This window comes from Chanodichthys erythropterus, chromosome 20, assembly GCF_024489055.1.
Source record: "Chanodichthys erythropterus isolate Z2021 chromosome 20, ASM2448905v1, whole genome shotgun sequence".
NCBI lineage: Eukaryota > Metazoa > Chordata > Actinopteri > Cypriniformes > Xenocyprididae > Chanodichthys > Chanodichthys erythropterus.
In genome coordinates this window covers 3,961,740-3,978,415 of record NC_090240.1, presented here as the reverse complement: position 1 = coordinate 3,978,415, position 16,676 = coordinate 3,961,740, and the positions used below count along the sequence as shown (strand labels likewise).

Sequence of the window (16,676 nt, the reverse complement as noted above, 5' to 3'; positions counted from 1 at the left end):
CAGATCAGAGGAAGTGATTCAGGACGGAGGTTCTCCATTGCCGCTTGATTCCCAACAGCTTTTCTAAATGACTGAGTTACAATTATTCATTGTCACAAAGAACTGTTGTGATTCCATTGGTAAACCAGGGTAAAATGAGTCACTGCTTGTTTTAGGCAACCATGCACAAAATAATCATTTAATTCTGACAAAATATGGGTAATTTATTTATTTATTTTCCCCTTCCAAGTAAATTTAATTTATGACCAAAGTTATGATGATTTAGTTAAAGGATTAGTTCACTTTCAAATAAAAATTTCCTGATAATTTTAGCCCTATGTCATCCAAGATGTCCATGTCCTTCTTTCTTCAGTCAAAAAGAAATTAAGGTTTTTGATTAACACATTCCAGGATTTTTCTCCACATAGTGGACTTCAATGGCCTCCAAACGGTTGAAGGTCAAAATTACAGTTTCAGTGCAGCTTCAAAGGGCTTTAAATGATACCAGACGAGGAATAAGGGTCTTATCTAGAGAAACCATTGCTCATATTAAAAAAAAACCTTGGGAGAAACCAGGCTTAGTCGGGGGGCCAGTTCTCTTCTGGCAAACAGTGCTTTGTTACAAATCAGGTTGCTATCATAAGTCTGATAGGATCGCAACAAACAAAGTATTTATTTCAGTTCCATCCAGTTGAGGATCGTATTCATCACGCCGGTATGGATGGTTTGTTGAGGAGCTGCGCTACTGGCTGTCGTGTCGATGAGGCCTTCACAATGGATGATCTAGTTGACTCGATCTCTGCTGATACTTCAGGGCTGCGTTGTGGTTGTGTCCAATTGAGGATCGTATTCATCACGCCGGTATGGATGGTTTGTTGAGGAGCTGTGCTACTGGCTGTCGTGTCGATGAGGCCTTCACAATGGATAATCTAGTCGACTCGATCTCTGCTGATACTTCAGGACTGCGTTGTGGTCGTGTCAAGGCGCAGGTCCTTGGTCTCAGCTGGATACGGCCCGGATCCGGTTGACTACGGTAAACCTCGGGATAAACAGAAAGACTAGTATTAGCGTAGATGCCATTCTTTTTCTGATGTAACATCTGGTGTTATAAGAAGTGTTCCCGGTTCTGGCTGACCTAATTTATGCAGCCTAATAATCCTTTAACGGATTTGAAAATATAAATTGATAATGTGTTATGTGTATGCCAGGTTAAAGAGATGTGTTTTTAGTCTAGATTTAAACTGACAGAGTGTGCTAAGTGTATTACTGCCCTCCACAGGTCAAAGTTTGAACTAATTGTTATATACTTGCACAAGCATAATGTATATGACAATTTAGTTCCAACTTTGGCATTTATAGTTAAGATGTATAATTATTATTATTATTATTTTTTTTTTTTTTTTAGAAAATGAGTGATGGTTTCTTTAGATAAGATCTTTAGATTATTTCTTGTCTGGGATCATTTGATGTCCATTGAATTCCACTATATGGAGAAAAATCCTGGAATATTTTCATCAAAAACCTTAATTTCTTTTTGACTGAAGAAAGAAAGACATGAACATCTTGGATGACATGGGGGTGAGTAAATTATCAAGAAATTTTAATTTGAAAGTGAACTAATCCTTTAATACAAAATTATCACTACAGATGGATCATTTTTTTTACATTCATTACAGTTTAGTTGGTGCTCTCATAAACTTGATGTGACAACTAAAACACATGAATGTTTCACCAATCTGTTGTGTGAAGCATGAAAAAAGGTGGGTGTGGGTAACCAGCTAAAACCAGCTAAAACTAGCCTATGCTGGTTGGCTGGTCTTAGCTTGTTTAAGCTGGTCCACCAGTTGGTGTTCAACTGGTTTTGGCTGGTTTCTGTAGTTCTGAAGATTATCTTGAGCAAAATGTGCAAGAGTCATAAACTTTTGTTGTCACAGATCTTATTTTCTGCAATAATCCAAAATCCAATGGAAAAATACTATTGTTTTTTTGTTTTGTTTTTTGTTTTTGTCGGGGAATCAGGGTGATACTAATTTACAGTTTGGCCTACAAGATGTACATCCTTGCAATCACTCATGAAAAATTAGAAAAAGTCAACTTTGATGGCCTCTGGAGGGCAATATGGGTAGCACTTCATAAACCTCAAATGTTACTGATTCAGTGGATTCAGCCAGTGATCTGGACACCATGAATGTTTGTCAAACTGAACTATTTATCCTGCATGAATAAAATATTTTGTTTTCAGTAAACATGCCTCTTTGTGGTCTTAATGTGTGCCAATCACATCAGTGATACTACAGAAAGTGATCTGTTGGCATGCTCAATGGCAGTGGCTCGGCTTGTTAATAGTGAGTTTGCACTTTCAGGTAAAAATGTGGTTTAATAATAAATAAAACACAGATTCTCAAGGTCTTACAAAATAGTGCTGATTTAATTGGTTTCATACATCCCTAATACAGTGAAAATGCTCAGAATTTCAACTATTTCTTTCAATTTTTATGTATTCTCCAAACCACTTGTCCTATGTAGATCTAACCTAACATTTTGTGTATTTAAATACTGTTAAATGTACCATTTTTGGAAGTAAAAAATAAACAAATCATATTATAATTTAGAGTGAAAAGCCATAACCTGACATTCCCAGAATTCCATGTGTGACAGCTCACATTTTATGTTTTTTTTTTATTTCAATAATTTTTTGTTTTTATTTTTTTGTAACCGGTTGTGTACATTAGGGGTTTTTGTTACATCTAATGTTGTTAAATAAATGTTTATTGCATTATTTTACAATGTTACAAGGATGGTGTTTCGTATGATACTGTGTGCAGTGGTTTCAATATATTTGTATGCCCTTCAGCTTGTGGAAAATCTACTTGTGATGAACTTAGATTCCTCGTGTGTTTCTCTTGTGTTATTATGGTGGATATCAGTATACAGTAGTGGCCAAAAGTGATGTCCATCTTAGGAAAATTGACATCTTCACCCTTTATTCCAATATTACACATTTATTAAAGATTTTGTAATCATAATGCTTAGCTGAGCTTGTAGTCAGTATATATATATATATATATATATATATATATATATATATATATATATATATATATAATATATATATATATATTATATTTATTTTTTTTATGTTAGTAATTGATTACATCCAATGTATGCTTTTTCATATTTTACATAGTAAAATAAAACCTGTAGCTGTAGTTTACCTTTATTTGCCAAATAATTTTGTCATATAAATACCTTAACCAGGTTTAGCATTTTGTTCTTTCCTTTTATTTAAAATATATAATATATATTAAATATATTTTAATATACACCGATCAGGCATAACATTATAACCACCTTCCTAATATTCTTTTGGTCCCCGTTTTGCTGCCAAAACAGCCCCGTGGAGGCATGGACTCCACTAGACCCCTGAAGGTGTGCTGTGGTATCTGGCACAAAGATGTTAGCAGCAGATCCTTTAAGTCCTGTAAGTTACGAGGTGGAGCCTCCATGAATCTGACTTGTTTGTTCAGCACATCCCACAGATGCTTGATTGGATTGAGATCTGGGGAATTTGGAGGCCAAGTCAACACCTCAAACTCATTGTTGTGCTCCTCAAACATTCCTGAACCATTTTTGCTTTGTGGCAGGACGCATTGTCCTGCTGAAAGAAGCCACATCCACCAGGGAATACCGTTTCCATTAAAGGGTATACATGGTCAGTGTAACAGAGGCCAGCTAGTAGTTGCTGTGCAGGTAAACCTCACTCCTCTAATCTCAAGAGATGCTCTAGCGACTGATGCTAGAGGTTGCAGTCTTTAGCCTCCTTGTTAGAGCGTCCGTCTCCCACGCCCGAGACCCGTGTAGGGTGGGGTGAGAAGGACCTGGACTAGAGGGGTTACATCAGCAACAATGGCTAGGTAGGTGGTATGTATCAAAGTAACATCCACATGGATGGCAGGACTCAAGGTTTTCCAGCAGAACATTGCCCAAAGCATCACACGGCCTCTGCCGGCTAGCCTTCCCATAGTGCATCCTGGTGCCATGTAAGTGACACACACGCACCCAGCCATCCACGTGATGTAAAAGAAAACGTGATTCATCAGAGCAGGCCACCTTCTTTCATTGCTCCGTGGTCCAGTTTTGATGCTCACATGCTGCTGTGCAGCCAAAAATTATATACCAGTTATCACTGTAAAGCTATTTTTTTTTTTCAATAAAGGTGACTTGACGACTTAACATCTCCACTGTTTGTGCTTTCGGGAACACCCTACAAGAGCTGCAGTTTTGGAGATGCTCTGACTAGCCATCACAATTTGGCCCTTGTCTAACTCACTCAAATCCTCACGCTTGCCCATTTTTCCTACTTCTAACACATCAACTTTGAGGACAAAATGTTCACTTGCTGCCTAATATATCCCACCCACTAACAGGTGCCGTGATGAAGAAATAATCAGTGTTATTCACTTCACCTGTCAGTGGTCATAGTGTTATGCCTGATCTGTGTATATGATGAAAATCAAATATACCCTCCAGACATCACTTTTGGCCAATAAAGGTATAAAACCATGGTATAAAAAAGAGCAAAGGGCTGTTTGATTTACCAGTTTAAAATGTATGTATTAATTTTGTTAAAAAAAGTTTTTCTTGTTCTAAATTGTAAAATTTAAAGTTTGTTCTGTAAATACATTATATGGACAAAAAGTATAGACACCTGACCATTACACCAACAGGGACTATAATGATATTGCATTCTAAATACATAGACATTAATATGGAGTTATTTCCCCTTTGCAGCTATAACAGCTTCCACTCTTCTGGGAAGGCTTTCCACAAGATTTTGTGTTTCTGTGGAAATTTTTGCCAACTACAGGTTTTATTTTACAACCCCTAAAAACAGACATATACCATTATCCCTCCTCCACCAAACTTTACAGTTGGCATAATGCAGATAACATTCTCTTGGCATCTGCCAAACCCAGACTCTGCCATCAGACTGCCAAACATAGAAGCGTGATTCATCACTCCACAGAACATGTTTCCACTGCTCCAGAGTCCAGTGCTTTACCCCACTCCATCCGACGCTTGGCATTCTATTTGGTGATGTGAGGCTTGTATGCAGCTGTTCGGCCATGGAAACCCATTCCGTGGAGCTCCTGCCGCACAGTTTTTGTGCTGATATAAGTTTGGAACTTCCACTGGCATTAATTTCAGCACAAAAACTGTGCGGCAGGAGCTTCACGGAACGGGTTTTCATGGCTGCACATGCCTCAGCATATGGTGACCAGTTCGCAATGTGACTTTACATGGTCTTCGTGGCAGAGTTGTTGTTGTTCCTAAATGCTTCCACTTACAGTTGATCATGGAAATTTCATGAACTGACTTGTTGCAGGTGTGTACCAGTACTTTTGTCCATATAGTGTGTTTACATTTTTACTGTATTTTTACAGAATTATTCTGTAACATAGCTGCCAGTTTTTTTCTGTAAAAATGATTTTTTTTACAATGTTGAGAACCTACAAAACTTCTGGCTGTGAGGCGACAGTGCTACCCCACTGAGCAGTCACCATGCCACCCTCCATGCAGATCCTTTAATGTATATCTATTTATACTTTGCCTACAGTTCCACCCTCCTCCGTCACCTCAGCAGTGGCTTTAGTTACTGTTATACACTTGGCATGAGTCGGCAAGTGGCCAACTTTCGCATTTCACCTTCAATATGTCTCATTCCTCAAAAATCCGTAACAGTGTCTGTGATCAAGTGACTGAATTCAGATTGGTGCATGCAGACTCTACATGGAGCAGACAGACTGCAGACTGTAAGTGTCTCGAGGGACGGCTTTCAGACGCCAAGATGTGAGTATATACAACAATGAATTTACACTCTGATATCAAATGGTGCTTTGTTACTGTCTCAGCCTGAACCTACTGCGATATAATATGCTGATTGAAGCATTTGATTTTTTGCAAGAACAAATATAGTAAATAAAGTACGAAAGAATAAGAATGTTTTATCACAGGTTATTATGATGATGTCTATCTTTAAACAGTAACATTAAAATCTTTAGTGAGTTGTTTACTTCATGTTGAAATACTTTTCTATTTTAAGAACTAACCTTACAGTTGGAAAGCATGAGGTCAAGTTCACAGTGTGTGTGTGTGTGTGTGTGTGTGTGTGTGTGATCTGGCATACAGTGTGGTTTATGAGGACACAAATGTGTATAATGGCATGTATAATGACACTTCCTGTGTTCTCATAAACCAAATGGCTTAAAAAACATACTAAACTGTGTTTTGTTTTGGTTTGTTTTGTGTTTTCTTTTTTTGTTTTGTTGAAATTCCGAAAATGCTGATTTTTTTTTTTTTATATATTAGGGGTAGGGTTAGTGTAGGGGGATAAAATATACAGTTTACAGTACAATATAAAAAAATCATGTCTATTGAGAGTCCTGTAAATCTACATATGCTAGTTTGTGTGTGTGTGTGTGTGTGTGTGTGTGTGTGTGTGTGTGTGTGTGTGTGTGTGTGTGTGTGTGTGTGTGTGTGTGTGTGTGTGTGTGTGTGTGTGTGTGTGTGTGTGTGTGTGTGTGTGTTCTTGTATACATGGTTTATGAGGACACAAATGTGTATAATGACATGGTATTACATTAGTTGCGTCCCAAATGACGCACTATACACTATGCACTTATACACTATGTACTTATGCACTATGTACTCATCCATATAGTGTGTGAATTGTATAAGGTTATTTTTTCATTTAACAACGGAGTCCAATACACCCTCCCCCTCCGCTATGTAATTAAAGCTGCGACAGTTGAGTGAACGAAGTGTCCAACATTCCACACTTCGTTTTTCCATTAATTTAGTGCATCATCCGGGTATTTAAAGTGCACTTTTTCTTTTTGGAATTTTCTGTTAGAACAACTCACACTAAAATGTCATAGAATAGTGCAAAAGTATGCGAATTGGGACGCACCTAATGTAAACATGGTTTATGAGGACACTTCCTGTGTCCTCGTTAATTAAATGACTTCAAAAAAACATACTAAACTGTATTGTTTTTTTTTTTGTTTTTTTTAATGTAGACAGTTTCCATTGATGGGTAGGTTTAGGGGTAGGGTTATTGTAAGGGGATAGAATATACAGTTTGTAAAGTATAAAAACCATTATCTCTATGGAGATTCCCCATAAACCAAATGTGTGTGTGTATGCTGAAATTCTTTTTAACAAGGCATGAGTACTTTTTGTAAGTGATATGCAGCTTGTACTGAAATACTGAATAAAATATGGATAATTTGTCCCCCCAGTTATGAGTCTTCCACAGAAGTTGGAGTCACATGGACAGTGGTCAGTCCTATCATCTTCACCTATCGAGTCATTCAGAGTGAGAGGCTTCTGGGTACATGCAATGACACCTTACTGTTCGGCCATATCTCCAACCCTACGGAGATTCAAGCCCTTAAAAACAACAGCAAAGTAATGAAGCGATTCATTGTGATTGACGAGACAGTTAATGATCTTTATGGCTCTCAGGTCGCAGCATATTTTGAAGCAAGAGGGGTGAAGTATAAGATCCTTCACTTACCCACAACTGAAGAGAACAAGACCATGATGCTCGTGACCATTATCTTGGAGGAGGTCCATAAATTTGGTATTGACCGCCGTACAGAGCCCATTATCGCTATTGGTGGCGGCGTGTGCCTGGATATCGCGGGCCTCGCCGCATCTCTGTATCGCAGACGCACTCCATATATTCGTGTCCCTACAACTCTGTTGGCTTACATTGATGCCAGTGTAGGGGCAAAGACGGGGGTCAATTTTGCCAACTGTAAAAATAAGCTAGGGTCTTACATACCCCCCGTAGCAACGTTCCTGGACAGGACTTTTTTGTGCACTCTTCCACGGCGTCATATTTCTAACGGAATGGCTGAGATGTTGAAGGTACACCTACTGCATGGATAACAGCATTATATTTGTCAGTTTCTCAAAAGATGTTTACAATTTACAAATGGTTTTATCCAAAGCAACTTACATTGAATTCAAATGCGCTTAATTGTATTGAATGTGCACTTGTAGTGTAATTCAAATCTTAAAAGTTTACCTGTACTTGCAGTTAATATAATATATTAAAGGCCACTTAGGTGTACTTAGGCTATATAGCATACACTTTCATGGCTGTGTTTCTTAACACACTAAATACACAGGTTAAAATGTTTTCCGAAGGATCATGTGACACTGAAGACTGTAATGATGCTGAAAATTCAGTTTTGCATCACAGGAATAAATTACATTTTTAAAAGTAAAGTTATTTTTAATTGTAATAATATTTCTCAAATTGAAAGTATTTATTGTTGCTCAAATAAATGCAGCCTTGGTGAAAATAAGTCTGTCAAAAACATTTAAAATCTTACCATCCCAGACTTCTGAATGGTAATAGGCTTTTTTTCTGACATTATTGTACAAGTATAACTGAGGTCTTGTTTCACCAGTACTAATGATCCTCTACAGATGGCGCTGATGAAACACAAAGGCCTCTTTGAACTTTTGCAAAAGGAGGGAAGAAGTTTGTTGGACTCAAGATTCCAACTGAGAATCCCAGAAAATGTGCATACGGACGCAGCGAGTGTGTCCACTAGACTGGCCATTGAAACCATGCTGGAGGAACTTGCCCCAAACCTGTGGGAGGATGACCTGGACAGGCTGGTGGACTTTGGACATATCATCAGTCCAGAGCTTGAAATGGTTACACATATTAAGACTCATACTAAAGTTGCATCACAACTAAAGTGTATCACAGTCTCGAATTACTATAACTGGAGTCGCTCTTTTCTTTGATACAGAAAATACTTCCTGAGCTTTTGCATGGAGAAGCAGTAAACATTGACATGGCTTTCATGGTCTATGTGGCTCATGAAAGGGGCTTTCTGACGGAAGAGGAGAAAAGACGTATCATCGTGTGTATGCAAAGTCTAGAGCTTCCGGTGTGGCATTCAGATTGCACTCTGGATCTAGTACAGAGGTCTCTTACTGAGCGACTCAAGCACTCTGGTGGACTTCTGAGAATGCCTCTGCCAACAGCGCTGGGAAAAGCAAGTATGTCAAAAAAAAAAAAAAAAAAACAGCTAAATTTTTTCCCCTTAAACATTAAAGGTGCATTCAGTGGTTTGGTGCTGATTTAAGAAATAAATTGTGTTTTTGTGAAGAATCATCTGAATAGTAAGAAAGCTCGTTTTGAGCGTGCTGTAAAACAAGGACAGCTTCAGCCAGGACAGGACACAAAAAATGGGACCGCCCCCAGAAAATGGAGGATGTAAAATGTCAGTTCAACTTATGACAAAGACAAAAATACAGCATAAACATCAGTATGGCATTCACAAGGTGGAAATATTAGATGACAGAGAAAAGTAGAACGATTTGTATAAACCGCTCTCTAAAACTCTCTATAATAAGTATAATTTATACATAAAATTATCATGTTGATCCACATCAATACATGGCAGTGCAGTGTTTAACACCATTGTGGTATCGAACACAAAGATCAGCTATGCTAACCCTAAAGAACTTCTAAATGCACCTTCAATGTAGACTGAAGATGATGAAGAGATCTACTATTATTGAAAGCTTTAAACCTGAATAAGTCATTTGTTCGGCTTAGCTGTTTTATTCTACTCATCGTAGCTGCCATGTTGAGCTAAATACATGACCAGCTAAATACACTTTAGCTCCATTACCACCATCATCAGACAGTTTTAGTTCTGGAAGAAAACTAATCATGGCCTGTATATGAGAGGCCTGTATAAAAGAGGTCCCAGGTTCAAATCCCGGACGAGCCCCCACTTGTTATGAATTGTTTTAATCTAAATTAAAAAAAGAAAGATACCCATAACAAATAACAGGGATCCTAGCAAAAAAGATCCATGGAGTCCCAACTCTCATTCCAAAGACTTGAAAACACCCAAACACTTTTATGGTGCAAGAAATAAATGTATTAAGAAAAAGACAAAATAAGGAGCAACATAAACTTTGGGAGGGGGCAAAAGCTTCAGTAACCAAAACCATTTTGTTTCTGAGTTGTGCTTCATCCACACAAATAGGTGTCAGTATAAAGTCCAAAACCACTGTGAAAAGCCTGCTAAACTCAGTGCCCAAGGAAGTCGACCGGAAGTTGAAGTCGGCTGCGTGCCGCCATGTTGTAGTAGAACTTCACTTGCGTTAGCATCCCATTGACTCCCATTCATTTTGGCGTCACTTTGACAGCGAATAACTTTACATCTGAGGCGTTTAAAGACTCCATTTGTCCATTATTTATTTCTAAACATACACGACAATGTATAAAGGGCTCCATTACCTTCTATGTTACATTATGGCCCCGTAGAAACAGTTTTTGTAAAAATAGGCTAACGATTGCATCATAACCACTCTACTCTCTGTCGCACAGTAGAGAAATTACCGTACAGACAGGAGGAGAAGCTCGCAGGCAATAGTATGCATTAACTTAATATGGCGTACTGGCGTTACTTTTTAAAATACTATACAAATTAATTAATCAGAATACTTACTCCTGCTCACTCACGCCAAAGAACTCCCCGCTCAAGCTCGCCGTCTCTGCAAGATGGCAGTTTGCATGCACAGCTACTAGAAGAATTACATCTGTCAGACAGGTTGCTGACGTCATCAAGCTTAGTTTGAGTCTGCGCGTCAGAAATGGAAGTGCTAAAAATCGCTAAAAATGGGCTTCACTTGTCTCAATTGAGTTCCAATGGGGTCGCTGTGTCCATTTCTTTTACTGTCTATGGCTAAACTAGGGGGTCTAGCGCCTGATGCATGGCTGCATCCGAAATCGCATACTACTGTATAGTAGGTGAAAAAACATGTGAAAGAGTGGTACAGTATGTCCAAATTCACAGTATTCATAAAACAGTAGGCAAAAAGTACCCAGATGACCTACTACTTCTGGCAAGATTCTGGAGTGAGCATCTGATGGATACTTTACTATCCCATGAGGCCACGGGAGAGGAGTCGTGAATGGCAGTGAAGTGACGCAACTGATTCCAGAAAATGACAACAAGGCGGATATAGTGCGTCTGGACTAAATTCATACTACACACTTTCATATTAAATAGAAAATACTTTTTTTTAACAGTTGTGAAGTAATTACTTATTCAAAAGATTGATCTACTCAGAGAGTATGCGATTTTGGACACAGCCCCTAAATACTAGTGATGGGAGAAACAAAGATTTTTTTAAAAAAAACTTTGAATCAAATGAACCAATTGCTTCGTAAAATGATTCACTGTTTTGAAGCATTCAAAACACCACAGGATGGTGGCCAAAATGTTCTAAATGTAGCAAAAACTCGGCCCAAACATGTATAATAACACCTTTTACAAACCAATAGCAAATGTTTTCATGAAAATGTATCTATTAAATGTAATCTACAAATAATTAAGAATTACCATAAAATATGAAGGTTCTGTAAAATTTGTGTTCCTTTATAAATGTGCAGTGCTTGTTTTGTGTGTTAGGGCTTGGCAAGCTAAGTCGATTAAAAGCAATTAAACATAATTTCCCATTTTATATTATACATGCATAAGTATCAAAATTCATTATAATACATTATAAAACTTGACCCAAGATCAGTTAAAACCATTAGACCCTCGTTCATGGGTTCACCAGATCAACACAATCTAACAGCGAACTCTCTGAATTTTGTTTCGAAATCAAGGTTCGCAACTTAACAAAGCCTTGTTTGCTGAAATCACGTGATTTTGCAAGTTTGAAACAAGCTGCACACCAATGATTCGAAACGAAATGTTTTGAAGCTTCATGAAGCAGTGTTTCGAACGTGCCCATCACTAATACAGCATTCTACAAGCATTCTTCTTTGATCTTTGACAGCCATTAAAAAGTATCCATGTATTGTGACAAATTTATTAATTAATATTTTTACACTGAGCAACTGCCATTGAAATGAATGGGAATGCTAACATTTTGCCAAGTTATAGACCTCTACACAAAAAAGTGACTAGTTCAACTTTAAGTAGTCAGAGCACATTTTACCAAACACCATAAGATTGTGGCATACTGTAGTTTGTTTCATTTCCTGCAGTTTGTCAGTCACACTTCATATTAGATGTCTTTCACTACTATGTACTTAGATCAAAAAACTGTGTTGATGTTGACACTTGTGCTGCTATTGAGGTGGATACGGGTAAGGTTAAGAACCAGTTTAGTGGTATGGGTAGGTTTAAGGGCGGGTTAAGGGGGAAGGGAAGGGTTAACAGTGTAATTATCGATGCAATTACAGAAGTTAATTACATATTATATGCAGGTATTTTTTTTAAATATAAGTACCATGTAAAAACATGTTTGTACACAATAAGTGCATTGTATCAAATGGTTAATATAAAGTGGGACCAGTTTGTCTTTTTCATATTCTACAGGAATCTTCAATGACATAGAAGACAGCATTGTGTGTCAAGCATTCAAGAAATGGTGTGATGAACACAGTGAAACCACCATGAAACCACAATAACAATGGAAATGTGGAGCCTGATTGTATTCTTAAACCAAGAAAACGTCTGTGACGCACAATGAAATACACCATATCATGAATGAAAACTCCAAAAATTGTGAAAACCACTCAGTTTTATTTTAATGTCTGTAACATTTTCATTCCCAATACACTTGTCAAGCTTGAATCCCAACAATGAAATGGTCACACTAGTGACACTTTCCTCATAAAGCTTCCCAGTGGAAGTTTCACGGTTTCAAAACAACAGTTTGAGTGAAAGGTGACTTTCCCAACAAGTGGGCCGGCTTCCAGTATTGAATTCATATGAAATAAATGCTTTAAAAATTCAACCAAAAATCAACATCTCAAGCTATTTTAAGTCCTTTCTTAAATAATGTTTGGTTAAGCTTCAAAAATATAATACAAAAGTATATTAACAAAACAAAAACCATCTTTAGCTATAGCCAAGACACTTTTATAAAAGACAGACCGATCTGTATTTGTTATTAAAGGACATTTGGTTGAAGTTCAACGGAAGCCTGTTTTAAAGGCACCTTTCATTGACGTCACTGATACATATGCATTCATACAGGCTTTACCTGTTACCTGATTGTCTTAATTATTGCTCAGAAAAAAAATCGCAACAGCCAGTTTTGCTATAAATCCACAATGAGATATGTAAAAGTTTCACTGCATATTTAGACTTCACTTGGAATTTGGCAACATTTTAGTAGTCAACACTGTGTAACATTACATTCAGAGGACAAATGTCAGTAGTTTCTGTCTAATAGGCAAAGGAGTTTATATTATACACTATTCTTGAAAGTTTTATAGTGCTTCAAGACACCTCAGGTTTGAGCCAGAATACAAAACAGATCAAGTCTTGAGTCGAACACTGTGGGTCTGTATTAACTAAGTTTTTGTGATCCTACTGATAGACCGTTGGGTTCCACAGTTTAAGACTAAGTCTAAAATCACATAAATAGAAGAGAATGCTTCATTTAAAGGGATAGTTCACACAAAAATTAAAATGTGAAAATCATTTCCTTACTCATGTTGCTCCAAACCAAGTATGCCACACATTTCCTGAAATGTGAAGCCAAAGCATTTTGATCACCCCCTGATGGCTGACTGCGGTATAGGTCATAAACTCTGCCCTCTCCATGTAATCAAATGGGATGCGAGCCAAACAAAAAAATCCAATTACACAAATTATTTTTTTTCCAAGGTTGGTTTCTGTCATTTTACATAGTTCTCATCATGCTTATGTACATTCAAGTGTTAATTTTTTCCAATAAGTTGGGTTTAGTTTGATGCTATAAAATCATATATGTAATGTCATGATTGACAGCTGTTCTTGCGAGTGTGGGGGAGAGGGAGTGTGGGCGGGACCTTTATACCGCAGCTTCACCTCAGGATCACTACTGTGCAGACTGGGGCTCCGAATGACCTAATCGGCAAACAATGTCAACAGCCACTTCTGGGATATTTTGGCTTAATTTTTCTGCAGTGAAATGAAGTGGAGATACATCATCCATCTTTTTTTTACAGTCTATACTACAAACCCACTTAATTTATATTTAAATACACATTTAGGGTCAACTGTCCCCATTCATCTTCACTTTGTGGAAAAGAGCAGCGTGAACTCTCTGCTAAACATCTTTTTTTGTGTTCCATAGCAGAAAAAAAGGTCATACAGGTTTAGAATGACATGAGGATGTGTAAATGATGACGTTCATTATTTTGGGTGAACTATTGCTTTAAGTCGCAAGTTTGTTATGTAAGGCACTTTACAGTGATCTGACTATGTTACCTACACTAAACTCTTACAACATCTTTCCATGAAACAGGTTGATTACTCAACTAAAAGTTATCTTTGCATAGTTCTATGAAACAACACATTATAGTTTAACCTACATAATCATTATAGTGGCACAAATTGGATGCTACTTAAAGGCAAACATCAGTACATCTGAGTTGAGCACTTTCAAACAGTAGAAATACACAGTAACAGCACAGCTTATTATTACAAACATAATCATTCATTTACACCATATAAGAATTCAAAAAAACAAGTGTTAGAACAAAATATAAAATGTTTTTTTTTTTTTTTTTTTTTTTTTTTTTTAAATTTCCAAGGTATGATCTTTCTTCCAGTGTTTTTGCCAACATAAAAAATCCCAGATCTTTCCCCATGATTTTATTTAAAAAAACACAACAGAAAAACTGGGACATTGTAGTTAAAATGTATGCCATATTAAAACAGAATTTAATAATTAAAATGTTAGATAAAAATTTAAATGTTTTTAAAGGGTAATAAATTGGAATTTGAAGTTTGAAATATATGATTATTCCTTTAGTCATCAAATATGTGTCAGTAAATTTCTTCACATTCTTATGGATTCTTTCATACTATGCACTGTTAAAATGCATCCTCTGGGTATCTTAAGAAATGCATGAGGTGAAAACCGTTTGCTTAATTATATAGGCACTGCATATGATGACAAGAACAGTTCTGAAAATTCCTGGGTTAAATCAGAATATTGCTTATTGCTTGGCACATTCCACAGGACATTTGAAAATCAGTTGGACATTTCAAACACTGTGTGAAAAATGTCCCTCCACACATGCATTTCTATTATGACAACTCTCGGAAGAGTTCAGCGTGGTAATGATATGACAAAGTTTGACAATGTATTTGGCCTTGGCATAACAGATCTGCTACGCTACTGCTGCAGAGCAAGTACAGAGACTTTCTACAACCAATACATACACAGACATGCTGCTGCTGCACAAATAGCATATGAAATTACCCGTAGCAGATCTATACAGGTGGAGCTGGGGGAGGTGAATGGTCTTGGAGGAACTATGAAAGTGCGCTGCAAACTGCTACAGCAAACACTGACCAGCTATTTAAATGTTGAGCAGCAAGCTCATTTGCTGCAAATATGAACATGAACCAATCAGCTTGTATCATGTAGTTTTAACAACATAACTGTCAGCAGGTTGCGTTAAGGACCCATCAGCCTGTGCCATCTAGAGTTTCATGTCAGAACTTAGTATTTCTTCAGATAGATTATTTTATAGACTATTCCACAAATCTATGGAGCTAAGTGACATTCTCAAAAACATGAATAAATTAATACTGAGAGAATATTGGCATTGATTAATAATTGAATGAAATAATTTATGGTCAGCTATTTTGGGGCATCTTCATAACGAACATACTTTGTCCAGACATCTAGTGGGTTTCATCTGAAAGATGCGATTTTTAGAGCATTTGTTCAAAATGTTGCTTAAACATTCAGTGATGTTAGAACAACATTTAACAGAATTTTTTGTGACATTTATGAATTAGTTTTATTTTATCTTTTTTATTTATTTATTTTTTAGCTACAGTATGTTAAAGGAATATTTTACCCAAAAATGTAAATTTACTCACACTCATGTACAAACAGGTTTGCTGTTATTTTTGTGTTACACAAAAGGAACATTTTCTAAGAAATAACAGCTTAAATTGAAAATAATCTTCTCTCACACAGATATCATATATAACTTGTAAAATTGCATGGACTAATTTTAAGGTAATTTTTTTTTTTTTTTTTTTGGAGCTTGATTGACATGGTCACTATGAATTGTTATATGGAAAATAACTATAACAATTCTTCAAAATATCTATATTCAACAGAAAAATCATAGTTTAGAACAACATGAGCGTGAGTATATAACAGAATTTTCATTTTTGAATTATTCCTTTTAATCTTTTTAAGTACATCTCGTAGAGGTTATAGTTTACTGCTTAAATCATTCCTTTAATATATATATATATATATATTAAAGGATATATATATATATATATTAAAGGATATATATATATATATTAAAGGATATATATATATATATATATATATATATATATATATATTAAATGATATATATATATATATTAAAGGATATATATATATATATATATATATAAAAGAAGTATTCTTCTACACATGCTACTGTACAACCAAAGAAATCATCATTCAAGTGCACTTTTATATAGAGTGCTGCATGACGTCAACCTGAAAGACTAATTGGCCACTGGTTTCCTTGAGATTTTCACATGGGGTTTTTCACTTTGAGTAAAATAAAGTCTGTGGAAATCATAACTTGACAATACTTGCACATTTTGCTGTAGAACGTA

The 16,676-nt window shown here is 36.5% G+C and overlaps 1 protein-coding gene across 2 annotated transcripts; it reads left to right on the top strand.

Annotated features, from left to right (window-relative positions):
- The first annotated feature begins 5,334 nt into the window (after positions 1 to 5,334).
- LOC137009330 (2-epi-5-epi-valiolone synthase) lies at positions 5,335 to 16,212 on the top strand. Of its 2 annotated transcripts, none has more exons than XM_067371458.1 (6): positions 5,335 to 5,365; positions 5,597 to 5,829; positions 7,281 to 7,914; positions 8,482 to 8,715; positions 8,814 to 9,066; positions 12,435 to 16,212. In XM_067371458.1, exons 2-6 carry the CDS (start codon positions 5,693 to 5,695, stop codon positions 12,506 to 12,508), a joined length of 1,332 nt encoding a protein of 443 aa, XP_067227559.1. In that variant the 5' UTR covers positions 5,335 to 5,365; positions 5,597 to 5,692; the 3' UTR covers positions 12,509 to 16,212. The 2 variants fall into 2 exon arrangements, with proteins under 2 accessions (XP_067227559.1, XP_067227558.1); XM_067371457.1 differs by having other exon boundaries at positions 12,417 to 16,212.
- Positions 16,213 to 16,676: the final 464 nt, after the last annotated feature.

Coding starts and splice junctions, on each gene's coding strand:
- LOC137009330 (XM_067371457.1), top strand. CDS start 5,693: ATGTCTCATTCCTCAAAAATCCGTAACAGTGTCTGTGATCAAGTGACT. Junction 7,915..8,481: donor GAATGGCTGAGATGTTGAAG/GTACACCTACTG, acceptor GATCCTCTACAG/ATGGCGCTGATGAAACACAA. Junction 9,067..12,416: donor AACAGCGCTGGGAAAAGCAA/GTATGTCAAAAA, acceptor CATATTCTACAG/GAATCTTCAATGACATAGAA.